At 42.6% G+C, this 27,479-nt stretch overlaps 1 protein-coding gene across 3 annotated transcripts in view; it reads right to left on the reverse strand.

The window, feature by feature from the left end:
- LOC113965397 (unconventional myosin-X-like) overlaps positions 1-27,479 on the reverse strand; it is a 91,652-nt gene that overhangs the window by 37,855 nt on the left and 26,318 nt on the right. For 2 of the 3 annotated variants that reach the window (XM_027678773.1, XM_027678774.1), the window contains 16 exons: positions 24,416-24,540; positions 23,108-23,121; positions 22,382-22,466; positions 20,678-20,781; positions 19,188-19,317; positions 18,210-18,328; positions 14,447-14,593; positions 13,651-13,751; positions 11,693-11,759; positions 11,141-11,233; positions 7,421-7,489; positions 6,471-6,553; positions 5,566-5,674; positions 4,802-4,882; positions 3,687-3,811; positions 2,779-2,893 (listed from right to left, as the gene is read on the reverse strand). In XM_027678773.1, coding sequence (XP_027534574.1) covers positions 2,779-2,893; positions 3,687-3,811; positions 4,802-4,882; positions 5,566-5,674; positions 6,471-6,553; positions 7,421-7,489; positions 11,141-11,233; positions 11,693-11,759; positions 13,651-13,751; positions 14,447-14,593; positions 18,210-18,328; positions 19,188-19,317; positions 20,678-20,781; positions 22,382-22,466; positions 23,108-23,121; positions 24,416-24,540 — 1,567 coding nt within the window. Of the gene's footprint in view, positions 1-2,778; positions 2,894-3,686; positions 3,812-4,801; positions 4,883-5,565; positions 5,675-6,470; positions 6,554-7,420; positions 7,490-11,140; positions 11,234-11,692; positions 11,760-13,650; positions 13,752-14,446; positions 14,594-17,263; positions 17,387-18,209; positions 18,329-19,187; positions 19,318-20,677; positions 20,782-22,381; positions 22,467-23,107; positions 23,122-24,415; positions 24,541-27,479 lie in introns of those variants that run through there. The other variant, XM_027678775.1, reaches the window with a different exon arrangement.

The following is a 27,479-nucleotide window of genomic DNA, read 5'->3' on the forward strand; positions in this document are numbered from 1 at the left end:
TTCACCCACCCCTTATACTTCTTCCTAGGTTACATCCCCAGTGGTTTGTCACACCTTTTTTAGTAGCTACTCCTGATTCCATGAGCCGAGGTTAGTTCTGGGAATCACAACCTGAGTACCAAGAGCTGCACCTGTAGCAGCAAAAGTGGCAGTAAGTCTACACAGGGGACTTCCTTTTCAGGACAATGACCTACACTACCCCTTAGGTGGTAGCTTCACTTCACCCTTACCTGAAAGCCTCTGGAAAAATTAAGGCTCTTTTCTTCATGAACCCAAGTATTCTAGGCCTGTGTTACCTAGCCCCAGCTAAAGCATGAATACAGAAAAAGCACTCTGTAATCCAAAACCAAGACACAACAGCTGGATACAGGCAGCAGGGAAGGTACTACCAGGAAGCACCACTGCTCTGCACAGCTTCACCTTGGCATCTGCTTCCCTAGGGGCAGCCTTTCTGGAGGCACTGTCATAAAGCTGAGTTGCAGAGTAGTCTCCATAGCAAGAATGAAATAGCTTTGCATAAGAAAGAATGTCAAGCAACTCATCTGAAAAACGAAATAGCAAGGCAATGCACCTTGGAATGACAGCACCTTGAAGTAACCAGGGGCTGGCCAGCCATTCAGCATGGCAGCAAGGGTGGAACATGCCAGGACAGCCTTGGAGCGACCCATTCTTTAAATAAATAGAATTGTTACCCTTTACCAGGACACACAACTCTAATTCAAACCATGCCCAATATAAAATAACCTCTACAACCAAACAAGATGGCTCAACTGCTTCCCAACTCCTGTCAATTTTCCTTCTCAGGCATAAAGAAATTAAAAAATACAAAGACTGCCATTCTTAATAATTTCTTTCTTCCCACAATATTCCGACCTACAGCAATCAGTGCCCTAAACAGAGAGACTGTTTCCCAACATGCCACATACAGCTCTTCAGATATCTTTTAGATTACAGGACACAATTGTTAAAAAAAAATACATTAGAGTGCATCCAGTGTTTTGCCAAAATAAAACCACATTTTCCTTGCCACGATGACCACCTATATATTGTTTTTTCAAAATAATTTGTGCAGGTCAAGAATTGAATGAAAACAGATGGACTCGGTCTTTCGTGATGCACAATGGGGACTGAAAAGGGATCCTATTGCTGCCAAGGACTCAGAGCAGCCTGGATTTCCTGCTTGTTGTCATTCTGCTGTAGTCCCTGGACTCCAGCTATATAGCTGGAGTACCTCTTGTACTCCACAAGGTATGTGCATGTGAGCTTGGTCCTCACATGCATTCTCCTGCTGCCCTTGCTGTAGCCCAGCAATCTTCCATCTCTTGTCACACTAGGAAGAACGTTCAAACTCCACGTTTACCAGCTCTAACCACTGCTTTCTAAAGCTTTCCAGATACAAGCAGCTCTGCAACACACACAATCTCCACATAGGCTTTAATACTAAAATGCTAGGAGACTGGCAGTCGCCCAAGCAATGTGGGTTATCTAGGGACAGGAATGACCGAAACGGTTCCCGGCTTGCAGGGATCAGTAAGGAGACTCCAGATGCTCAAATCAAAGATGGAGAACACTTTAATTACAGAGCAGAAATACAGCTAAGCGATAAAACCTTCTTTCTTGAGTATCAGTGGAGGCATGTGAAAAAAACAACCAACCAACCAAACTTCACGTTAATACATCTCCTTCCCACAACAACGGCCAGTGGTTTCCTTGGTTGTCACATGGAGTTCATAGCTCAGACTACAAACTGGACTACCACCACTCCTGTAGGAAGGAGAGAAAGATATCTTGCTCTCTAAAAAAACATTATAATCTATGCACTCATTGAGAAATGACTGCTCAAAGCAACAAATATTGTTATTTGATCTCCTGGACAAATTAAATGTGCATGTTCACTAGAAATCACTTCTGGTTTCAATGTGACCCTGGAAATATTCTGAAGTACTTTTTTAAAAGCTTAAGGGCAAAAAAATGCAAGAAGTTGCTTTGATGGACAACCATCTGCTCTAGATATGGACTGCATACTCACTATTGAGAAATGCTGTCTGCACTGGACACCATCCATCTTGGAATATTCTTTGAAGAATTTACTGGCGTATGTGGAAAGTTATAGACAGTTTCACAGTCCCAGATTTCTATAGCAATATACCTCACAATGCATTTCTCTGTGAAAATCCAGACTATTCCAGGCAAGAGAGAAGTGTTAAGCTTTCACCAAAGCACAAGTAAAATTTGAATTACGCAAGCGGGCAGAAGCATTTAGATACCTTTTCATAGAAAATGTATGCTAGCATCTGGGCTCACTGCACAAACCATCATCTGAACTTCCACAACAGAAAGCTGTCACACATCTGCTGATCTAGCTATTCACAGTTTAGATATATACCAAGCAGCAGCTCACTGCCTCAGGCAAGAATTTTGGTTAGCCAAGCAGAGTGAAATACCTGGCACAAGAGGCAAGAATTAATGGCACACATTACAGTTGCATAAAATGAGACCCATGCTTGTTCTCCTTGAATCCTTAAATTGGATCAGACACAACAAAATCAATCTGGTGTAGTCAATGAGAAGGAATTTAGACAAAATCAAAAAGCCTTCTACGTCTCTAGGTACATAATATGGGAAATATTTGAGATGCTACACGTCAATGACATAGGCCAGTGTATTTAAAGGATCATGACTGCATTGTCTTTTCTACTGCCTTGAATCTCACCAGATGCAATTGCCTCCCCTTGCAGCTGGAACAAAGCCATTCCCTGCCCCACATTGATGAAGTACCTTGGTTTTACCCAACTGCCATTCTTTCTTGCTGCTGTCATAGGTCTGAAGAAAACCTGCACATACAGCTTTGCTGTTGTCTGAGAGACTTGTTCCCTTCACAAGCATCTTGTACCTAAGAATGAAACAGAGTCTCATAAGATTACATATGACAGTAACAGCCCCCTTCCCTTCTCTCTCTCCTCGGTCTTTTAACTCTAATTATTCTTCTCCCATTAGTCCTTCTTCCCTTGGGACCTCCCTTCTTCGTGTTTGCCTTCCAGTTTGGAAATTTCCATCCCCCAGCCTTTATCTGTTCCTACCACACTGGCAATTATTGTTGCAATCCCAGTAAAAAAATACTAACTCAACAGAATTTTTTAGTAAAGAACAACTGTCTTTCTGAAACATGTGCTTTCATCAGACACAAGTTATTTTGTTCAGTATAGGGGTGGCATTTAATGCTCCAAGACACAAAGGAAGCAATGTTCAGTGGTTTCTTCTAGCCTTAAATTTCAAGAAATCCTTTTGATGCGGCTAATTAAAAGAAGTAATCACTCTTTCCAATATTAATCATCAACTATACTGTCCATTAAAATTTTCTCCAGCCACCTAAAGGTTTTAAGCATGGTATTTTCTTTTTTACATATTATGACCAGCTGGGTTTCACAGCATCACACTAGCAAATCTGTGGCGAAGCTAAAAAAAAAAAAAAAGACCATCTGGCTATTTTTCCATTCTGACTTTTACCCTAAAGGTAAGACTCCAGAAGGGCTTCCAGATCAGTCTATGCTATGGGCAATAAAGCCATGGTTAGAAGAAAATCCCAGAAATGATCCATATCAGAAGCAGCCTTTAAAGATGGAACAATCATATGGAATTATATACCTTGGAGCTGTTACAGCATATGAGACAATGACAGCAATTACCTGCTGAGAAAGTCCTGGAAAAGGCGCCGTACAGGGAAACCTGCTCTTCGAACTTTCACTGTCTCCAGCATCCCTGAGTACCGGAGCTGATTTAGAACCACATCTGGATTAAAGAGATTTGGCGCCTGCATAATGATCCAGAATCAAAAACAAATAAGAGATACAGAGTAAATATTGATCTTGGTATTAATGTCTTTGCTGACTGTTTCTCTGAGCACAGTCACAGGCTGTATATCTGTTTCTCTGTAGAAAGTCAACCCTGCATATTTGGGCAGGCCAGGTGAAAAGGAGGAAGTTTGGGTCAAGGGGAAAGCAATCTCACAACACTGCACAGTGCAGAATAAGGGAAGAAAGGGAGCTGGGCAGATCCTGGAAAAAAAAACAACAGTTTGGAGACTGCACTCACAGATCATGGTAGGAAAGCAAAGATATAATGCATTAACACATACAGAATGCAGAACCCTGACTCAGTTCTCTTTGCAGTCTCTCTCCAGTCAAAGTGGAGAAAAACTACAGAATTCTTTTCTGGCACAAATCCCCCAAGCAGGCTGTCCTCTGCTGTATCACACACGGTTTCAAAACACACACAAAAAAGGATCAGTTCAGAGATCCCCACCCAATCTAGTTAGCAGCATATCCTCCCGCCACAGTTCACAATACAAGCAAGAGTCAGCCTGTCTCTAAGGACTGTGACTTGCTAATGAAGCGTCCACCTCCTCTGCCTCAGAGCCAGGGATCTGCAGGAGACATTTCCTACTGCACAAGTCTTGCATTCCAGAACAAATTTCTCTACAGGCACCTCAAAGAGGAGTGATTGCTTCTTCTACCACAGCTCTGGGCTCTGCACAAGCCTGGTTCATCTTCCAGGTTTCATAAGCACTGAAAGAGGTGGGAATGGCTTTATAATCTCATACTCAGCATGCAGCCTTTCCATCTGATTACCAGGAGGAGGGCTTGTTTTTCCTCAGCTGTAAAATAACTAGAATGAAAAAGGGAAGGTGAGGAGGAACTGCTCTTATCCTCAGTTTGAGGCACCTGCCAGGCATTTGTGCAAGAAGTGACTGCTCATGAAGGCCTCTGTCTCATGAATATATTTTGCTGGGAGACAGACTTACCTTTTCTGTATTTGGTTTGATGCAGCGAATGAAGAATGGGTTGGAAGTACTAAGTGTGGCCATCAAGGAATGGAGAGAATCCTAAACAGCAACAAGACAAAACCCAAAGGATCACTGACTACAGAAGGCAGAGGGGCTACATTTAAAGCAACAGGGTCTTCATGCAGCCCTCACATTCTAATGTCCTTTGACTCTGCCTTCCAAAATTTCAACAACACAGGAGATTCCCTCCTTTCCAAAACATACTCACACAGTTAGTTTGTTCCTAACACTGTTTACCTGGAGCTGTATAGCTCACGTGAGTTAATTTTACATGTCTCTCAAACTTTAAATGCAGGAAGATAAAATAGTGAAATGAACAGAAGGTTTGCAGACAATCTAAAGAGGTAAGATTCATACCTGCAAGGTCCTCCCAATAAGGTTTTATTGGAATTGTCACAATACTTGTAAAAGATGTGGCCTAAAAGGACACATACACTTAGCTGAAACACCAAACCAATATGAAAGATCAAAGAACCTCAAGAATTTCATATACTTAGCAAAGTATATTCCCTCTGCCACCCTGCTCAGTCTTAGCATCTCACATTTTACACCAGACAGAAATCCTTGGGGCAGTGGCACTGTCTTTTTTTAGCACTGCAACATTCCTGCACATTTTCAGTGCTGGACATAAAACCAGGATGAATGACTCCTCTTGGCTGCAGGCCTTGCTTAACCATCTGCTCCTCCCCAAAAGCCTGCTGCTCTGTTGGAAAACATCATACCCTGAACTGGGAACTGACAGTCGGTCTGCGCCTCTGGGTGCCCATCTTCAGTGTCTCTTCATTGCAACGACTGCAGACTCTTTCAAAAAGGTCATAAATGAAGTCCAGCCTAAGGGAAAAGAGAAGAATTAAAGAAGATGCAAGACCTCTAACACATGTGAGAAGATGGCTCTCATTCTCAGCAAGTGTCTGGTCCCAGTGTGAAACACCTCATTTTTATTCCTGCTGTGCCAGAGTGGCTGCAGGAGGCAGTTCAGCTGGGCACTTCACTGAGGAAATTAATACTTTCCATGTGGCTGCCCAGAACCCGCAGGCTGCCCTGTATGCCACACTCTGCTGCAGAGCCAGAAACCCCATCTCATGCTCTCAAGCAGGACATTACACAAAGGAAAATCTCCATTCTGCACTGGCTAGGACACCTCCCTTGAGCTATATGCCCCCAGGCAAAACTATCTTGAAGGTATGCCAGCTAGACTGGTGCTGTCATGCCCTCCTGAACTAGCTCTGACGACTAGCACCCACAACATGCTCATGAAGTTGGAACCACAGCTCTCTGTAGCCAGAGGAGTTCTAGAGCTACCCTCAGTGTAGGTAGGGAAGGAAAGGGGTAGAGGAAGGGGAGAGAAGGGAAGGCAAAGGGGAAGGGAAGACTAACATTGCCAAGAGATTTCTGTCATGCTGTTATAACTCTTTTTAAAACTGGGACAACACAAGTCCTGATTAAATCTGTGCCTCGTTTGACTTCTCCAACTCTCCTTTCGTTTGTCAGAACACTCTAGCACAAAGGGAAGAATGATTAAGAATGATGCCTGATGCTCTGGCAAAAGCAAATGCTTTCCTTGGTCTAGTTATTACATGAATGTGGCTTAGCCAGCCCAACAGATGTGGCCTCCTCACAAGCATACCTGCTATCTTTCAGCATGTTTAAAATGTCATCACGAAAAGTGTCTCTGTTCTTCTCCAGAAAGCCTCTCACATCATACAGCACCTGCAACACAGACAGAGCCACTAGAACAGTGCTGTACAAATCATTAAGCACCTCTACATTTACATGCCAATGTACAAGACCTCCAGCAGAGCTACACAGTAACACTGCAGGCATATGCCAAGATCTGAACTTCTGGGGTCAAAGAACTCTAGAGTTTTACAGTTACCATCCAGAGAGTGGCTTTTAGCCATCAACTAAAAAACACAAAACCCCCTCAAAAATAAGAGCCAAGTGAAACAGCTGCAAAGATTTGCCTGGCAGGGAGGGTGTGTGGAGAAATCCTCTGCAAAGGGTGAGGTACACCATTCACTTCAGGGGAGCAAAGTGAATGGAGAATGCCACCCAGTGCCCTGACTTCCCAACCACAAGGGCTCAGCAGGTATTATTCTAGGAGGGGGTTAGCCCTTCTTTAATGTGCAGGTGTCCTCCCTTGACACACCTCCATCCGTTTCATAGCTCTTCACAACAAAGAGCAACATTTAACCTTAAAGGCTTGGAAACCTTTTCCTTTTTTTGGATAGGTATTTAGCCTTTTCTCCTCCTCTTCAATAGTCAAATTTTCCTTGTGATTTTTACTTTGGGTTTTGTTTGTTTGTAAATGTGCATGTAAAGACAACACAAATAACAGAAGTACAGAGGAGTTTAACCCCCAAACCAAAAGTTACTTGAGAAACTGAAGCAAACATCCAGGCTGGAGAATAGAGTACATACTATTTTAAGCCCAAAATTTCAAAAGTGCTCTGGTATGGGGCACTAACGGTGTGGCAACACACAGTTCAGAGATATTCTTGATTTTTGGAACCTAAAATCAAGGACCTTAAATCCAAGACACACCAAGCATCTCACAAACAAATCATGAACACCTACCTCCCCTGCATAATGTCTTATGCCAAACTGATGGTCTGTTACTCGAGGCTTCACATAGTAGGGGTTGCTCTGAAATGAAAGAAAAAGAAGTAGTCTTCTAATGCTGGTGTAAGAATAAACAGGCTCAATCAGGAACTCTGCCATGACTATGACAAGGCTGGGATGGGCAAGGACCTTAGCTCTTGCAGAGCCCGACCACATCTGCTGCAGCTCTCTGCTGCTACATTACAAATATGTTACTTAAATAAGATGGAAAAATCCAGCCCTTCAAGGCATTGCTCATGTGAACAAGGGCTTGCAGAATCAAGGTTGGGCAGGCATGCCATGGATGAAATGTTAATTCTTGTGTGTCTGACACCTGAGGAGACTGGGCTCCACACAAACCATGTGGTGCAGGACACAGGATCAGGATGCAAGGAAGATGGCAGCTTTGCAGAACACCTACACACCTTTTCTTCATCAAAGGAAATACTATACCAATGTCCTGTCTTCTATATTTTATCTTTCTTTGCACCTCTCTTCCCCTTTATTGAATATTCATTTTTCCTTTCTCTTATTAGATGTTCTACTCTCTCATTTTCCTCCTCCTTTCTTTGTTCTGTGAAAGCCGTTTTAACTATGTAAGAACAGCCATGCTGCTCGAGACCAACAATCTATCCAGCTGAGTATTCTGCCTGTAGCAGTGGCTATGTACTGTAGAGTAAGAATAAAGCAAGTAAATCATACTTTCATCCTAATATTCCCTCCAAATCTACTTATTTCTATAAGGCCTGCCTAACTAGTAACCCCAAGTGGATTTCTCTTGCTTGCTTGCTTATTCCACACCTGAACCCATGAAAACTTCTTGCATCCAAGGGTCCTTTCACAGGAGCTCTTAACCAACCCCATAGAGAACTATTTAAGCCCGGCTTCCATTAGTGACATTTGTCTTCTACAGGCCATGTGTGACTTTTAAACCCATCACACACACCCCCAAGTCATCTTCTCTCCAAACTGCAGGGTCCTTTCAACATAGTTTTCCATAACACTGAAGCTGCCCCAGACCAGTTGTTTACCAATTCTGATATAACCCCTTTTTGAGCAGAGTGGCCCAGTGGTGTACATGATTCAAAGTGCAGGTGATCTATAGATTACACAATGCCATAACACCGTTTTCTTCTTTTATTCTGTTTTCCAGGAGTTTCTACTATTTCATCTGGGTTTTTTTTTATTACTACTGAGAACTGTGCTGATATTTCCATGGAACTATCTATCCCAGCCTCTGTCTGGGTCTCGCTCCTGAAGAGCAGCAGTCAGTTCAGGGCCTGCCATTTTCAAAGGGGAAATTGGGACTGTTTTCCTTCAGGTACACCATTTTGCATTTACCTACACTGCTTCTCATTTTCATTTTACCACCCAACCAGTCTCATGAGGCCCCTCTCAGTTCAGTCTTGCCCCATGAATCAGCAGAAAACTGCCACCTCAATGCTCATATGAGACAGTGTCTTGCAGGCCTCTCTTCATTGAGGTAGCTGACCATTTGCATTCTTTGAATTTACTCAATAGTGAAATAAGAACTATAGGCCGATAATTTCCTACAATACTTCCTAAAAATTAAAAAATTCCCCATCTTCTCAGGCAAAAGTACTAAGAAAATTTTAAGTAACATGTTGCACAATGCTGTTTATAATTGAGCTCTTTCATCTTCAAGGTTTTTTGGCAGTATTAGGTGGATGGCTTCTGACACTGATAATTTGCTAGTGCTACTGAAAATTCTTTTTCATTGCTTTCTTTTCATATTGACCCCATTTCACTGCTCTTCCCTTTCCTCCATTCAGTCATCTTTTTCCAGTCACAAAATTCCCTATCTTCCATTCCAAGCATGACTGCTCCTGGCTCTCTCATGTGGATTGGCACGCTCCTCTCCTATCCCTCTCTACCAAGCCCTTTTATTTCATTCATGCTTACAACACTTCTGGTTCCTTCTCCTATCTCCCCTATTGCTCTTCTCTTCGGTTGTATCAGAGGTCATATTCTCTGAAATCCCAGCCTTATGCTTTTCCTTCTTAAGACTACAGCAATCCACAGAAAATACAGAGAAGAGGGCTTGTTCTCTTCAGGCTTCCCAGCAATGCTGGCTGGATGCCTTCCAGTGCTCTTCCAGCCAGCAATAGAGACTTTAACTGGTACAAAAAACACTTTCACCTTCAACAAATGAAAACCCTAGAGCACTACCTACTAAATCGTTCCTCCCTGCACTTCACATCTCATAAGCTTCCTAGGGTTCCACGTTAACTGCTATCCCCTCAAAGCAGACAGAGGTGACACTATGAACAGCTTAATGAAAAGGCTACTCAATGCACAGAAATTACCAAAAATAGCAACCAAAATGTTGTGGGGCATAAAGGAATGCAAAATAATACTGGCAGTCTCATGCTGCTGTACAATAAACCACAGGTACCTTCTTACCAAGGGAACTGCATTCTGGTCTGATTATTTATCTCAGAAAAGAATAGAGAAAAAAATATGTAGACAAATTCAGAGACAAACAGCAGAAAGAAAGAGGAGCTTTGAAATGTCTCCATTTGGAGACAAACTGAAGAAATTGGGACAGTTCAGAAAGAAAATTCAAAACAAGTGAGGCATTAAAAATATTAATTAGTTTTATATTAAAAGTTAACAAATACCAACAACAATTAAAAAAAAAAAAGATACAGCGGGCATTCTCACATTCCTTGACCTATAATACAAGGCAAAGCCACAGCGGACTAAATTGAAGGCCTTGATTTAAGCCTGAAGAAAGGAAACATTTCCACAAAGCTCTGTGTAAGTAGCCAACCAAAAGTCATTGCTATTGTTTCCAATTTGTAGTCATGAGTATTACCAGCAAAGTTAGAATACAAATATGAAAAATGAGAATATCTGCATCTAGGTCAATTAAAAAACTTCAGATAAAGGATACAAATTTTTATGTATTCAGGCTTGGATTAAGTCTCAATTAGAAGACTAGGAAACATATTTGCTGAAAATGTTCTTACTAAAGTAGTAAATTATTCCATAAGTCCATGCTACAGGCTTTAATTTGTTTTGTTTTCAGTCTATTTATTATTTAGAACAAAGTGTTGGCTGTACCAGAGACATGGTAAGGGATTGCTACAGTGATCTCACTGGGGTTTCTGTGTCCCCAGGATAACTTTCTGACCTGCATGAAAAAGCCATTCCACTCCTGTGTCCAGAACACAAGAAAGAGGATGAAAGAATTTAATTAATTAGGAACAATAAGAGAGCTTTCATTAAAAGTCATGAGGCAAAAGCTATCCCCAGCCCCAGGAGACAGATTTGACACGCTCTGGAGCAGACTGCTGTGAGTCAGCTGGCAGGAGAAACCCATACACACTGTGCAGCCACATCCTGTGCCTGGGGTGTTGCCTTGTGTCTCATCGCAGACCAGCAGAACCTGACCTCCATCCCATCCCACAAATTCAAACCTCTTCTACCCACAGCCTGTGGAATGCACACTCCCTTTTCTCTATGTGCACAAGAGACCATTCTCAGGTTGTCTCACATATTACTTTTGTTCAGTGCAGCTTTATTAAACACTTGCAGGTTTGGGTACAAGGCATTTTAAATTTCCTGCACAAAGCATATATTTTACATCAACAAAACCTTCACTTTAGGTTTTGCAATGCTGATGGGGCTAACATACTGATCATTTGCCTGCCAGGTTATTTTCTTACTTACCATATGCTGGCTGTGAAGTTTTTCCAGAAGGGTGTTGTCTGTGCCTTTGGGGAATCGACTCTCTTCATTCACCAAAGCCAGTAGACCTAGTTTCTACAGCCAAACAAGAGACAGGCTTTTACAGTCAGCAAAAGCTCTAACTACAGAGCACCAAGACAAGAACTGGAGATCTGAACAGACCATTGAGCAATAACTCTTGAGTTATACCCAGCAAAGCTCAAGCTGAAAGCAGAATTCTGGCCAGTCAATGCATTCAGCAAGCAGAACGTAAGTGGAGATTATGTATAAAAAAATCACATTAAGGTTTTACTTAAACACTAATCCCTGTCTAAAACTATGACACCCTTCCTAAGTTTACTCTCAACAATAAGCAAAGATCTGCTTTCTTGAGCTGGGACTACAGGTCTAAGAGCCCATACTTTTGCCAGGTCACTATGGGAATGTGATCTAAGCAACTACCTGTTTTTAAAATCAGGAAGCCCCAGGAAAGGTTTCAAGACAATCAGCAGTGCCCATGGTGATCCCTGGAAACTGTCACAGATAACTGCTTACCTTCTCAATAAGGTCCAGGCACTCTGCATTATCCATCCAGTCAATGGCTTCCCAGTTTATCCCTTCCCTGACAGTCAAGAACAAAGAGAACAAAGATATGAAATGAAAGATCCAATGCTCTGGGGTGTAGGAGAAGAGCAGAAGTAGCTGAGCATGGCAGCTGTCCCAGGACTGAAGACAATTTGCAGTAATTAGGCTTTGCCATGGCTGAGGAAAAAGAATAGGGGACACGATGCACTGCTAACACAAGGAGATGGAAATAGGAGACAGCCTTTCTTATCCATACTGGAGATTTAAACTGATGCTTATCTTGTAGTCACTTTGGCAAATTTCACACGAATTTTAAAACTGTAGTTGCTCTTTCAGGACTGATGAGCATCAGCCCAAGCAGTGACGATGATGGACAGTTTGCTACACAGCTTCGAGAGTCAACTGCTGACCCACCAATATGGAAAGCAGGCCCAAAGCACATCTGCCGGAAGACTGAACCACAATTCACAGGTCCACCAAAAGAAGAGACAGGAGAGTTTTCAGGGAGAGTTTTGAAGAGGATGACACAGGTAAGCTTTAGTCTGACATGCAGGGTGCCTACAGGGTGGCCCTGCATCTTTCAGAACAGGGGCTGATATAGGTAGAGTAGTGCAATAATTATGCTTTGGAAATCACCCATGAAATTCTGTAAATCTGCTAAATGTGTTTGTCCTCTCTTATCACCTTCTTACACTCCCAAAATAAAGGATGTTTCTGTTTTCAGAATTCAGAGAAACCTGGGAATAGCTCTTACTCAGGAATCCCAGGAAGACTACAGGCTATGTGTGAAGCTACTTACTGACATTCTGATACAGACACCTTTCAGGTGGAGGCTAACATTTTGAAGATAGTGGAGAAGTTGCCTAAAAACCCTTCAGCCTAGGCTTCATACTTCCAGGTTCAGAGCATCAAGATGAGATACACAGAGCTACTTACTAAACCTGAGGAAGCAGAGCTTACACAGTGAAAGACGAGCTTTAGGCACGTCACCCTAGAATAATTTGATGCGTAGACAATAATAAAATCCTCTCATTCTTTCAAAGTTCAGCCACAGAACTTAAATTTCTATGCAATCATCAGGAAAAAATAATTTGTCATGATGATACCATTCTTAACACAGGCTTCCTGCAATGGTGGAACAGGCCTGAGAAGTGAGTGCATAAATAGCCTTGCAGTTTTGTAATCTTTAGAATTTAATGAATTGCCTATTCAACTGTCTCCCTTTACAAGGCTGCTCTCATTTGCCCTCACTGACCCTATTCAATTGCTTCATTCACAAACATAAAGGCTTCTGTTTCAGAGCAACAACTAAAGTATTTGTCTAGCAGCCTTCTCTAGAAGCAGAAATACTCTAGAACATCCCAGGTACTTCACTAAATACAATTCAATATGAAGCTCACAGAAGAGGAACAGCTGTGCAGAAGGTCCCAAGATCAGGAAATCTCTCATTTAAGTCTCCTTGCTGAGGAAAAGAGCCCTTTTCGCAGTACAGGAATCTTTAGGACAGAAAGAGCTGTCAGATATCTAACTGTCTATCTTCAGGGACTTTACTTTTTGCACACCAAGATTCCATCTGCGTAACACTACCAGTACCCCAGGTAAATCATTACCAAAGTCAGTAATAAGCCCAGTGACCACGTACTCTAATGGGTTAAAGCCTAAGAACTTTCTATTCAGCTGAGAGACAGAAGGAAATCTGGACTTTATAAATACTACAAGGGAGACTGCTTTTGCCTGGAGGCAAGTGACTTATGCTGGCAAAGCACATGGACAGTGCTTATCAAGACACATCCACAGTCAGGGTTGTGCTAAGGCCCAGTTGTTTCTCCTGCCTCAGCAGTAGGGACTGAAGAGCACAGAGGAGAAATTATGTTCTCCCTTCTACTACCCAGGAAAGCAATAGGGCCTCCCCTCCCTCTGTTTGTCACCTGTTGTACTCCAGCTGCTCCAAGGAGAAGATGTGCTTGTTGAAATATTCCTGGAGTTTCTCATTTGCATAGTTAATGTTAAACTGCTCAAAACGATTCACCTGCAAGAAGAAACAATGATTATAAAACTTAACATTCTTTACCCTGAGCTCTAAAATAATCTATAGCAGCAAGGTGGAAGGTGCCAGGCCTAAAATAAAGCCAGAGAACACAGTGGTCAAGATGAACATGAGGAGGACAGTATGGGGAGGTCCACTAGAAGAACTGCTTTTGTAGCCCATGCAAGGTTAATTCAGTAAACCTAAATCATAGTAAAGGATGCTAAAGACAATCATGTTTCTCTTCTTGGAAGAAAGAAATATAATTCCCTAAGTGTTAGGTCACTGGGCTTTCTCTTCTGTGAAATATCTGAGCAGTCACTCTATGACTGTTCAACATACAACCCTCATCAGTTGCAGTCAGAAGCATTACACACGGGATTCTCCACACAGTGCAAAATAGATGCAAACAAATAATGTACACACGGGATTTGGATATTTAATCTGCATACAAGTCAAAAATTCAATATTATCTATCACAGTACATCTGTTTAGGGTCTGTGTCGCAAACTGGACTTTGAACATCAGCTTTTATGAATACAGGTGGCAGAAATGGGCAGCTAAATATATCTTGCTACTTCCAGGGGAAAGTGACAGTGGAGAGACACCAGACTGGGGGATACAAACCCACCAAAATTCCCTCCTATACGCACTGACACCTCCAAAACTAACCCACTCCACAAAAGACAAATCCTGACCTGAAAATTCTCGAAGCCAAAGATATCCAGGATGCCCACAGACTTAAAGTTTTCCTTGCCTTTGATCTTCGTATTAATCTTGTTAATGAGCCATGAGAAACACTGGGAATAGAGCGCCATAGAGAGGGAGTCTCTGGAGTCAGCTGCCTGTAAATACAGAGAATAAAAATGAGTCACAAAGAGAACAGAAGGCATAAGGGGCACATGAATCTCTGTGGGACTTCAGGTTCCTCCACTCCTCTTCAGGTGTCTCAGCCTCTGTACGGGCTGTGAGTGGTGCAGTATTTATATGTATCAAGTTTTCAAATAGCCAGGCCACACACAGATAAGCCATGTATAACCTTTGGGTAACAGAACTTCAGAGGCTGACAGAAGTAGCAAAGTCAGGGACATCTTTTGGAACAAGTGCTGGGGGGCAGGGAAGGTGGCAAAATACCTCACAACTAAGCCCACAGCAGTCATTTACATCACCTGAGCCAACATTTGCAGTGACAGGCAAGGTCTCTTGGTTCAGTACTCCTAGTAAAGCTGTCAAATGGGTGTCTGCTCAGTTTTCAAAAAACTGGTAGGGCAGGATTTAATGAAGTATTCTGACACCAAGTTGCCCTCAAAAATCCCCTTTCCAAAACTTCCCTGCAAACAGCATTATCCTACTGGAATCCAGTTAGGCTAGCCAACAGCCAGGACACATGCCCCAGAAGATCATGGATTGAAATACTTTTCTAGAGTTGACTCCACATGCCATGCAGTGATCATAACCAAGTGTCATAGGCGGAAAAAATAACTTAAATTGTGATGACTAACAGGCAGTAGATAATTGGGTGTATGTAAGCATGTGGATGAACATCCAAAATCAAACTTTTGGTATCTCAAGCGAAAGCCTGCTACCTGATAGCTGTAAAAGGAATGGGCTGGTCGCAAATTTTGATAACACTTGGACAAACAAAAGCAGCACACCTCAAATCCTCCAATTACTAAAGAGACATGAGACAGAACCACAAATTAGGAGGCTGATCACATGCTGTCCTTCTGCATATACACTATTTAGAATCGGAAACTAGAGTTTAGGGTTCTAGAAAGAAGACGAGGCCAAAAATAAGGGTTCACAACAAGACATGATCTCAGAGAGTAGAAAAAGGGGCCAGGAGAGAAGATGGCAAAGACTGTGACTGGAAGAAAGATGTCAGAAGTGGGGAAAGATCCTGGAGATTGGAGACACAGAGATAAACATCAGGGCATGCCCAAGAACCTTGGCTGGTAGTTCCTGAGCCTGGTAACTGCAACTACACAATATGAACCCATACAAGTTTGTGCCTGACCCTCCTGGACAAGCAGCACACTCCCAACTGGGGAAGGAAGTTGACATCTAGAGAACGTAATGCTGAGGGGTGTGAGCGAGCAAGTACATGAAATAATGAAGTAGGGTAAAAGTTTTAATATTGTCATTTAATAAATAAACCACAGTAACTAGATTACAGGTTGTTTCCTCTGTCTCGCCTGTGACACGAGGGCAATTCCTTCAGTAGGCCAGACAGCAATGACTGATCTTCTAAATGCACCTTCATCCCCTTAGTTTTGCAACCCTAAATAACATGAACTCTTATGTTCTGCTTTGCTAATGACACAGGCCAACTGCCTCTGAATCCTTCCAGCCTCTCAGCAAGGCTTCTGAGGCCCAGCCTAGCAGATCCGCCTTTTTACCCAGCCTCACTGTTTTTCTCCTCCTTTCTCCTCCTGGGTACTATCTCCTCTTCAGCAGCTCAAGGTCGGCATAGAGCAACCTCCCTTCTCCACAGAGGAGAACATTTCAAAGCATGGGCACACACATATTTCCTGGGAATTTCTTCTCTCCATCAGATGATCTGTCTTATTAGTTGGGACTGAGAATGCCCTCAAGGCCATGCCTCTGTAGTATCTCTGGCTACACAGTTAAGTTGAACTCATTTTCCAGGAACAGGACCTCCCCATCCAGCTGTAAGCAAAGCACTTTCCCTACAATATGGCTCAAATGAGATCCTCAAAGGCTCCTTTCATCCTCCCAGCTTTGCCTGCCTTTAGGCCAGTTCATCCATTCAGCCCATTGAAATGTCAAAGCTCAGATGGGTAGTGAGCCCATTACATAATGAGAAATCCCTGGCAACTCTATCAACGCATTCCCACAAGTGGGAATAGGTGGGTGCAGCACATGAGGGCTTCAGCAGAAATAGCCTTTACAGGCCCAGTGTTTAGTGCAACAGGCTTATCTAGTGAAGACATCCACTTGCTATCACAATTTTCTTGTGGTCTTAGTACTTCACTGGGCTGCAAGCAGTAAGTGTGGGGTCCAACACACACAAATGTCAGCAACAGATATATTATCAGGGAAAGCTCTATTCAGGGAGATTCTTGTAAATCCTACAACTGCATACTGTTGTTCTGGACTGCCTGAATTGTCTCTGGTATTATTTGTTATCCAACTTTATGTACTGCTAGAGAAAGATGTGGCTTATTTAGGACAGAGAGCTGAGAAGAGAAACTGTGGTACTGGATACTGAGGATATCTACCACAGGCTACAGGCTGAAAAATAATTTTCACACAATTTCACTGCAAAGAAAGGTCAAAGACTATGCAAAAAAAGAGGCCATTTCTTAAAGGCAAAACTTAGCTTCTAACATATTAGCAGGTGTGTTCACAGCAAGAAAAGAAGCAACTACTCTGCCATAATGAGCACTGCTGAGACTTCAGCTTGAGTACGGTGCTCAGCTGGGGGCACTCCGCTTCTTGAAAGATGTGGGAAAACAGAGACAGAAGACAAAGAGATTTAGAAAATTACTTACAAGGAAGCACTGAAGGAACTGGATTGTTTAGCTTAGAAAAGAGAACACCACATGAAAAACTTCACAGAAGCCAAAGCTTGTAAGGTAGACAGCTGGGATGTCAAAGGTAATCTAAATATGAGGAAAATCTTTTCAACTCCAGACTCCACTGCAGCTAAAGCAGGATACTTAAAGATGCTGTGAAATTCCTTCCATGGGAAATCTGAAGGAAAGTTAGACAGACATCCGTCAGAGAGAGTCTAGTAACTCTGGTTTTTCTGCCAATATAGGCGTTGGATTGATAACCCTCTGCAGTCTGTGCCAGCACAAGATTTCCATTACAGATGTTCATTTTGCTATAACATGATGTATCTTCCATCCTAGTAATATTACTCCATGCTTTCCAGTGTTTTGCATTTTATTAATGACAGAAGATTTTCTACAGTTATCTGTGCATGGACCTAAAACACCAAGAGTGCCCTCAAGTGATCAGCAACATCGCAAGAGCTACATATCATTTTTTTCAGTCCTCCTTTGTGGTTGTGTGGATATGGAAAGAAGCTACTGTGGGGTAACAACCTAACACCTGCCGGATGTTTCGTGGTAACTGTGTGCAAGCTTTTACCTTCCAGTAAATGCAGTGTAACCTGGGAGTTCGGCAAGGTAAAAGCAGGCATACGTGCAATTACCACAAAGCATCTGATGCACCTTCTGCACGACACAAGTATGACCAGTTGCTGGTGAGTGAAGGTGACTTAAAACCATTGACAAAGTGCATTGACATTTGCAAGTGAACTCCCCTGTAAAACCTAAAAAGCAGAGTCAACATTGGGACCTGAACTGCCAATAAGGGCAAAATACCTGAGGAAACAGGAAGCCCTAAACTGGAATGGGTGATACAAGAGGGAGACAGAGGGCCTGGAAATGCAGAAGTGGCAGAAGCAGTAGCATACACTAGGACACTTACCTGCTCCACAGTGAGAGGGGAGCTGATCTCTTCCCCACGCAGAATCATGGACCTCTGCGTCAGTACTTCAGAAAGTTGAAATGCATCTAGGCCCAGGAGGTCACTGGCAACATTCAGCACTAATAACAAAGGAAGACACCCTTTTTTCTCTTGCATGGATCCCCATCACTCGTGGGGGATTCATATTTTGCAGCTCAGTGAGGAAATCCCAGGGACTCCTACGAGGCAAGTGACTAAACTCCAGCACAAAACACACTCCCCTTTACTTAATTCTATTGGGCATACCCAAAGCTGTAAGCTCATATACTCAGTCTGAGGCAGAGTCAGCACCCATTTTGGGCCACAGTCAGATACTCCTGTAAGTCAGACTTTCTGCTGACAACAGGAAGAGCAAAGTCCCATGTAAAGCTCAGCACTAGCAAAATATTTATTGCATGAGAAGATATGTTTTCCTAAAGGCACAATAGTACAGTCTGAGCATGGGATTGCTAAACTTGGATGTTAAGAAGAGAGGCAATTAACTTAAGACTTGAAGGACTTGTAATACATATTTATTTCTTCTGTCTGTTTAGGGATTCACTCTACCAGACGAGCTCAGATTGCATAACGGTAACAGAGCGCACACTAGCAAATGCTTCAAATGAAGATGGGGGGAAGTCTCCAACAGACTACTTTTATCTCCAATTCCTCGTGATCCTATTTCTTCCATCTCTTTCAATGCAAAAGAGAAATTGTGGGGCCGTGGACTCATCTGAGAGTAGCCGGGAGCACCAATGGGTCAGAGGGCCACAGCCCAACTAAATCACACTGGTGCCCTGGAGCCGTGTATCCTGTGGCACTGCTTTTGCAGAGCTCACTGCAGTCAATCTGCTGGCAAAGGCACTGCATAACCAGAGGGAAATAGGACAATGGAGTGAGCTTTTTTGGGAGCCTTATGGGGCTTTGCATGGTCTACCAAGTTGCTAGGGTCCCACTTACCTGCTTTTGTCGTAATCTGGGCCCCGCCAGCTGTCATGAATTCAACATTTCCCAAATGAAGTGTGCCAGAAAGAAGTTTGAAGATGTCTCTGATTTCTTCAGTGCTGAAGTCCACCACCTTCATGGCAGTCTGTTCAAAACCATACAGCTAATGTTGGCTGTATGTATAGCCAAGTACAATGTAACTACCACACTCAGGCCCAGTCTGTGTAAGATGTATAACTCAGAATTATAGTCACCATGAATCAAAGTGAAATGGGATGGCACAGCACCTCTCTTAGCTATACATCTCTCAATGATCTTTTCTGCCTCCCATTCTCTTCTACATTTACTCTATCGCCATCTAAGAAAGGTGGGCATTTGCTCCATCCTCAAGTTGGACTATGCTGCTGACATTGCTGGTCTGTCACAGGAAGAATGGGTTTGTGACTATGTGAGGAAATCTGCCCCTGAACACTGGCAGCACAGGTTACAGATGTTACTGGATTGTTTCTACATTCTCCCTTATTTTCTTCCCTGAAGGACGTATTCATATAATATACTTAATTTACTCTGATCCATATAACCCCCTTACTTTGTTCTAGCTTAGAATAGTAGATTTATGCAGTAGGATTTAAAACCAGGCTTTGAGCATTAATTGCTAGAAGGTGAGAAACAGGTTACCAGATAATGAGGAATTATGGCACATTCCCTCTGTCTTAGTGCATGCATGTGAGCCATAGGTCTTGGGGCATAAATTGACTTTGAGAAGTAGGACCTAGTTTTCATGCATTCACCCTGTGAGTGGGGTACTCTGGGGTTCTACTTCCCTTCTTTCCTCCAGGCATCTCCTCAGCTGAAATATAAATGCCATGTTGCCATTGAAATCTTTGCTGTACAGGAGATGTTTCTTTCCCTTAAATCATGTCTAAGCAGGAGCTATTGAAATCCTAAGTTGACTTCTCTAGCCTTGCCTACCTGGCTTCATCTACATTACTAAAGCACTCAGGCCAATAACCACTTATCAAATAAAACATCAATTTGCACATTCATCCTGCTAAACCTATAACCTCTGGTAAAGTTATAGGTGTCTATTGAAATCTGTGTGGTATTTCGGAATATGCCATTTGCACAGGTGATACAATTTTACTGGAATATATTTGGAGAACACTACCTTCAGATCAAACTGTTCCACTTCTAATAGTCAATTTGAGGTTTCCTGCATCAGGCTATCTAGAAGGCTCCCAGGAACCTTCTGGGGTGGGGGGGTTGGGACTCAGGCTCCCAAAAATTCTGCATCTTTCTAAATTATTATTCCTACTGACTGTTTCCCAAAAACACTTTTTGAGCCTTGTTTTTACCATAAACAGGTAGAGCTGAGTTTCAGACTTGTTGAACACCCAGTTTTGGCTTAGGGCAAGTATATTCTGCCTGTGAGATCTAGACCATGCAGCATGTTTAGTCCATGAGATTATGCGCAAAAGTTCAGCAGGAGTTAGGACTGAACTCACCATGACCTTACTGAACATCTCTACATCATTCAGGTTCTCATCAGTCACACAGCCAGACTGGTTCAAGTAATGATAAGTCTCTGGCTCAGAGAGGGAGAGGCTCTCTGCAACAGAAGAAAAAGAGGCAGGAGAAAGACAACAATTTATTTAGCAATGAACCTTTTAATTCTATGATCTTGGTCCCCCCAAAAGTGTGTATGTTTACCATAGGGAGAGTTCATCTGAACTGATTCCATATCCCTCAAAAGCTACACCTCAACAGTGAATGCACTGGGGAGGGGGAAAGAGGAGGGTATGCTGTAAAAAGGCTTGCAGAGGCTATGCAAAATTATTTAGAACAGTCAAATCCCAACCTGCAGAGTTGCAGTTTATCAATACAGAATTGACTCAGAAAAAAAAAATCTATCTCAAAGAGTATACAGAAAAACAGTCTTAACAATACACATGCAGTAATGACCTCTAAATTAGGTATCATCACATGAGACAGAGCTCAGAGAGTCACAGTCAGATTTCTGAAGACATCTCAGTGCTGAGCAGCAGTAAAAAACTGAACATAGTTAAGTTCCTTTAGTTTTAGTAGGAACACAAAACTAAATATAAAACCAGAATTAGATCTATGTATGTACCTGTAGTGCAACCACATCTTAAATACTTTCTGCAGGTTTGATCCCCCATTTTGAAAAGAAGAGAGGAGAACTAAAAAATCAATGGAGAAAGGAGACAAGGATGATCAAGACCCAAAACATTACAGATCGGGAAGTGAAGCAGCCTGGGACACCAGCTTTGAGAGGAAGATGGGAAAAAATTGCAGATCTGCTGAAGAAAAGAATGTGTTGTATAGTTTCTCTAAGTACTTGCTGATAACCATGGTCCCCACTATTTTCCTTTGCTTTAGATTGATCTCTGAATTGACCTATGCAGCCATTCCTGTAAATACTCCCTAAAATTGAAGCCCTACTCCTTCCATTCTGTCAGGCCCAAATCTTCCACCTGATTATCCTAACACACAGAGAACAAGAAATTCCCCAGTCCCTCAAAACCAGAGTGCAACGTAACATGTTCCTGCCTGCCTATCTGACCTCTTCAGCAAGACCATCAGTGCTCAGCAGTGCTTGGAACAGGTACACACAAATGCTGTTAAGGGGACCCTGCACTACAAAGCGGATTCACCTACAGCCTGCAGCTGCCACTTTCTCTGTGTGCCCTCTTTCAGATCCACCTCTCCCTTCCCCATGTACTGAGCTGTAAAGCCTTTGTTCAGACACTATACATGTTTTGGTTCTAGTCCTTCCACTACATCATTGGTCTTCCTAATTCTTCTCTCTATCATTATCTATACTGAAGGTTTGTTGTAAAAGTATGTCTGTCATCCAACCTTTGAACTCCTGGAACAGGTCCCATCAGCAACTGTATCAAGACTCTCTACCCTTCCTTCACCTCTAGACAGTTTCATTACCTCATCACTTTCCACAGACTTTTCCCTCCAGCTCAGAATGCCTGAAGTATCTTTTCTCATATAGCATTTCTGTCATCCTCAGCTCTTTCTCTCAACTCCCCTTTCTGCTTCCCACAAAATCACCATATGGCCTTCAAAGAAAAGCTACATATCAAGTACCTGAAATATCCATGCTCTAACTGACTTACACCTGCTTCACATATTGGACTGGAAACAGGACAAAGCCATATCCTATAAAATGCAATTACCTTTCTGCTCCCCGCTCACACCAGCTAGCAGAGCATAAAAGATGTGATAATTCCTCTCTCCAGGGTTCTGGTGTACCACTCTGTTCTGAAACAAAGAATACAAGAGTAGCGAGTAGAAGGAGATGAGACTTCAGGTTGCAAAGGCAAAGAGAGGACGAGGATACAGGTAAATCTCCAGGGCCAAAGTACAAGAGGGTCTTCTTCCAGTTTAGTGATGGTTTTGTCTAAATAAATTCTATATCAAGGTCTTGTCACATGTGGCTGTGCAACTGACCATGTGCTGACATCTCTGTACTCAAGAGCATGCACCTGGGCAAACCGAACCTGTCAGTTCTGACACTGCTCTTCAGTGAGTCCCTGAGTCCAAAGGAAACTACATCAGAGCACAGATGCCTGCATTTGGAGTTGTACTCCATATTCTTCTCTGCGGAACTGCATTTCCAGGTACTTGTTCTCTTTCTCTTTCCCCTCGGTAAACAGCTTTTTCTTGGGGTCTCTCTGTAATGAACAGCATTTATCAAAGATAGGAGAAGAGGCTCTGATAGATACAGAACAAACATTTTTCCTCTGCCTCTTCCTCATTTGGGACAGTTGCAGTTGTAAAACATAAGGAGCTAAGGCCTACACGCTGTGATGAAGACAGCATCATTCAGGAGGTGATCTGGCTCTGCCACACCATACTATGGGAAGGGGGCTCACCCAGCAGTCAGTAGAGGGCATACCTACCTTTTCCAGTAAATCTGAACAGCAAGTTAAGAAAAAAACATTGAAGTGACATATGCACATATTTCTTGATGATTGACAAAGAATCTTCTAGACACATTGGGATGAACCCTGTAACAAGCAGCAAATCATTAAATAACAGACACTTTGGGAAGTAGGTGAAAAGTGGTCCTAAACATCATCTCGGATCATCCTCTCTACTCATTTTCCAAGGAGGTATGATGTGCCAAAGAAATATTTAAAAGGACAGAGTCAGATAGAGCATAGGCAACCTAACAAAGGATGACCAACATTAGGAACACCTAGAAAGATTAGAGGCTACTCTAATCTGAAAGTCTGTATTGCTCACAGCAAGTCTTGCATCAGTTCTCATTGCTTCTGCAAGAGACCACTATCTTTAATCTACTGACAGCACAGAGAGCAGAGACTAAACAATGCAAGCCTGTTATTTACAATGGTAGTAAATTCATCTGGCTGCTACTCCAGTGGAAATTGGTGTGGTTTGCAGTCATCAGCAGCTTTGAACATCACCATCAAGAAATGTAGCCAAGGCAGCTTTAGCTGCCTCATGTAGACAAAAGATAGGTCTAAGCCTTTGGGAGAGAGCTCCATGGGCATACAGGGAAGAAAGTTGTCACAGCACAACATCATTTGACTATATCCAGTCTTCAGTGTCCTTGTCACCAGAACAAGCTCCTCATGGAAGTGGTCATGGCACCAAGCCTGTCAGACTACAAGGAGCATCTGGTGATGCTCTTAAGGCATACAATTTCATTTTAGGTAGTCTTGAGAGGAGCAGGGAGTTGGACTCCATGATCCTTATGTGTCCCTTCCAACTTGAGATATTCTTTGATTCTAGGATTAGGGTTACAAGGTCCACTGGAGATGGCAGCCCAAAACAGGGAGTCATAATTCTCTTCTGCATCCAAATATTCGGCAGAATATAGTGATTCTTAGTTTGGTCTCACAAATTCATTGGCAGAGCTAACATAAGGCAATAATTTTATGGGGAACAGACGGGATGCAATCAACGTGGCAGCAAATTCCAGGGTTTTAAGTAACATGTGTTGAGATTGCCAAAGTGAAAAGTCAAACTATGTCCCTACCTAATGCAGTACCTAGACAAAAGGTTTCCAGAGTTAGGTGCTGCCGAGCCACAAAACAAACACTTATTCTCTCTTTAAATTGCAAATTTTCCCACAGTTATAAACTGGCTTTGAGAAACTGTGATGAGGGATTTCCTGACCCGCACTGAGCACCTCCTCATCTTCACTTACTCCGTCCATTCCTGTCCACTGAAGAAAAGGATACAATCAGTTACTCGGCCTCCCTGGATGTGTCCATGTTGAGAGAAGTGCAACTGGATGAACTTGCCAAAGCGGCTGGAGTTGTTGTTATAAACTGTCTTGGCATTTCCAAAGGCCTCCAGAATGGGGCTGCAGAAACGAGGCAATGAAGATATGATTAGTGGTGGGATATCATTAAAACAAAGCATGTGCCCAGTCTTTTGACATTTGCACAGAGCGCTCTGCCACGAGAGATTAATTTGTTACAGCACCAGCCTGGACAAGCCGGGAGAGCTCAAGGGCAAGGAAGAATGGCAGGAGCAATTTAACACGCTGCTAGATAAATTTTAAACCTTTGGGATTGGAGTTAATTAAATCAGTCCCCAGTCCACATGGGCAGCTGGTGCTCACACTGTCAAGGGCATTCCCCACCAATGTGGCTTCAGGAAATGAAAGGTGGCAAGACCCAGCCAGGTTGTGTCCTTAACACAGCAGCATCCTGTGAATGGGATTGTATTATTTTCAGGATTTTCAGAAGCATCAGACATATAGGGCAAACACTCTGTAGCTTTAAACCACATACTTCTATATTTGTTCTACCTTTTTTATTTCTGCCTCTGAAAGAGAAAACAGTATAAGACATTTATTAAAACTACAGGCAAACATCTTCAAACAAACAAACACAGTAATAAAACGATCTGTTTGGTACTGAAATTTGATACTGGAACACACAAGCCCTTGTTACCTAAATCTTGCTTAGGCTGATAAAAGCCACATGGTTTCCAAGTAGAGGGACTATACACACACAATAGATTTGAAAGCTACATTGTAAGAGAGCCACATCATCCACTTCAGGAAAAAAAAAAGTTGAAAAAAAATCTATCACCAAACATCAGACAGGTGATAAATTGAAGAACTTCATCTCCTGTCACCTTCCTGTCTTCAGGAGGTTCATACAATGTGGAAAACAGTGAATTGAAATGCAGCTTGGTTCTTGCTTCACAGAACAATTCAAGGGAAAAGCCTAAGCCACTCAAATTTACATGCTGAATTCAGGTTTAAAACATTTATTTTTGCAATTTGGCCAATTCTAAAATAATCTGAAGGCCTGACAAGCAAGGGGCCATAGAGACGCTACTAGAACAGCCTGCATGTCGTCATGTCTAATTTTAAAATATATATAGTTTAAACAAAAATTATTACTGTTATTACCCTGAGAAGTATTGGCATTTAAATATCTCCATTGATCTACTGTGCAGTTCCACTGGAGACTGGGGCGGATATGGGATTATTTACAAGTTTATAAATATAGCATCAAAAGACACCACTGGAGCTTGCAGAAAGCTTCAGGTCTTGCAAGTGTTTGCTAAGGGAGGGCTGTGATTGGGGGAAACACTCAACAACCTTCAGGAAAATTCAGGGAGTATTTTCGTAACTTACCTCTTGAAACAATCACCTCCAAGAAACAAGCATTAAAATGAAAATTGCTGTGTTATAACACATTGCAACTATAGAAATGCCAGTTAGAGAAATTTGTAAGGAGGTAAGTTCCTTGCCCTGGAGAATCTGAACTCCAAGACCCGCAACTCTGAAACAAGCATGTAAATAAGGACATTGCACAGGAATATCCCACTGAGCAAACCAATGCCATAAATCAACCAATTTAATGGGGAGAGCCAGAAAAAGGGAGGACAGAGTTATATTATGTGACCACCACAGTTGCAGTGAGAATGCAGGAACCAGCCTGCCAATCTTTATGGTTGTAAATCATGTTAAAATAGATAAGAAAAACACAAGGAAATATCCTTACAGTTTAGTTTGGCAATGGGCTCACGTATATGAATGCTGAAGTCTTTCAGACATGGGGAGAAAATAAGCAGATGTGTGTCTGAGGCTGGCAGCAGTTGCAAGGCAGAGCAGCGAGGGTGAGCTGGTTCAGTCGGGAATGAGGGCAGACGCCTGGGCCGAGCAATCTGCCCACACCAGGAGCACATCACAACGTGGCACTTGATGCAGCAGTGAACTGTGAGGAGGAGCAGCACATCAGGAAGGTGATGCTGGCTGCTCAGCTGGATGTGGGCAGGGTGTGCTCCAGGATTCAAAATGATGGGGACTAGTTTCAATGGAGCAGCAGAAAGTAAAGTCTGGAATTAGAAATACTGCACCATATGCAGTTTCAGTATTCAGATGCATAGTTGACGACAAAAAAGAAGATTCGAAGACTTGGGGGGATGAATAACAGGAAAGGTGGCTATGCTGTCAGCAGCAGCACCCAGCATGGAGAAGGGAGCTTCAGAGTGAAGCAAGCAAGAAAAAAAAGCTGAAAGTTAGCAAAATTTTTAATGAACTAATAGAGATTTAATAGAGATTTTCAAGAAAGAAAACAGACCAAATCAACAGTGCCAAAAGAGTTTTCAGAGCCTGATTTATGAGAAATACACCAAGCCTGAATGTTACAACACAAGCAAGTGATAGAAAGCTGATGGAACACTTTGTTTGCAATGCTGTCTGAAATTGAGAAAGAATCCAGCATTGTTCCTTGGTATGTGCTGGGCTGCAAGGATGAAAATCTGCCATAAGCCAACCAGAGGGGGGCCAGTGGCAGAGCAAGTGAAGCTGAACCCCAAACACAAAGTAGGCTTCATAGGAGTGGCAGCAGCTTCTGGGTCTGGGCCAGGCCTTCATCTTCTCGTCTTCAGGGAAAAGGTGACAAATCAAATTCTCTTGCACTCTCATTGCAATAGCTCATGTAGCACTAGAGACGTACACAGAACAGGTCAGAAGCTCTTACTTCACTCCAGCTCACAGCTGTGGCATCTTACAGACTCAGGAATCACCTATCCACCATCCTAAGCTCTCTGGATCACTGTCAAGTTACCACTTAACTGCTAAGCATGCTTGAGCCTTCTAAGCTGCTTGCCTTAAAGCAGATTTTTCAGATCTTGAGTCATGACTGTACTGCACTTCAGAGCTTTTTGCAATTTGCCTGCATCCTTGGTAAAATCTGCACACCTGAAAAGTATAAATCATCCAACAACAGTCTCTCAAGCAGCAAGTCCAAGGGCAACAGCCCTTCTGCTCAATGTTGC

The sequence above is a fragment of the Neopelma chrysocephalum genome, unplaced genomic scaffold, assembly GCF_003984885.1.
Source record: "Neopelma chrysocephalum unplaced genomic scaffold, ASM398488v2 Primary Assembly neopelma1_44, whole genome shotgun sequence".
Lineage (NCBI taxonomy): Eukaryota > Metazoa > Chordata > Aves > Passeriformes > Pipridae > Neopelma > Neopelma chrysocephalum.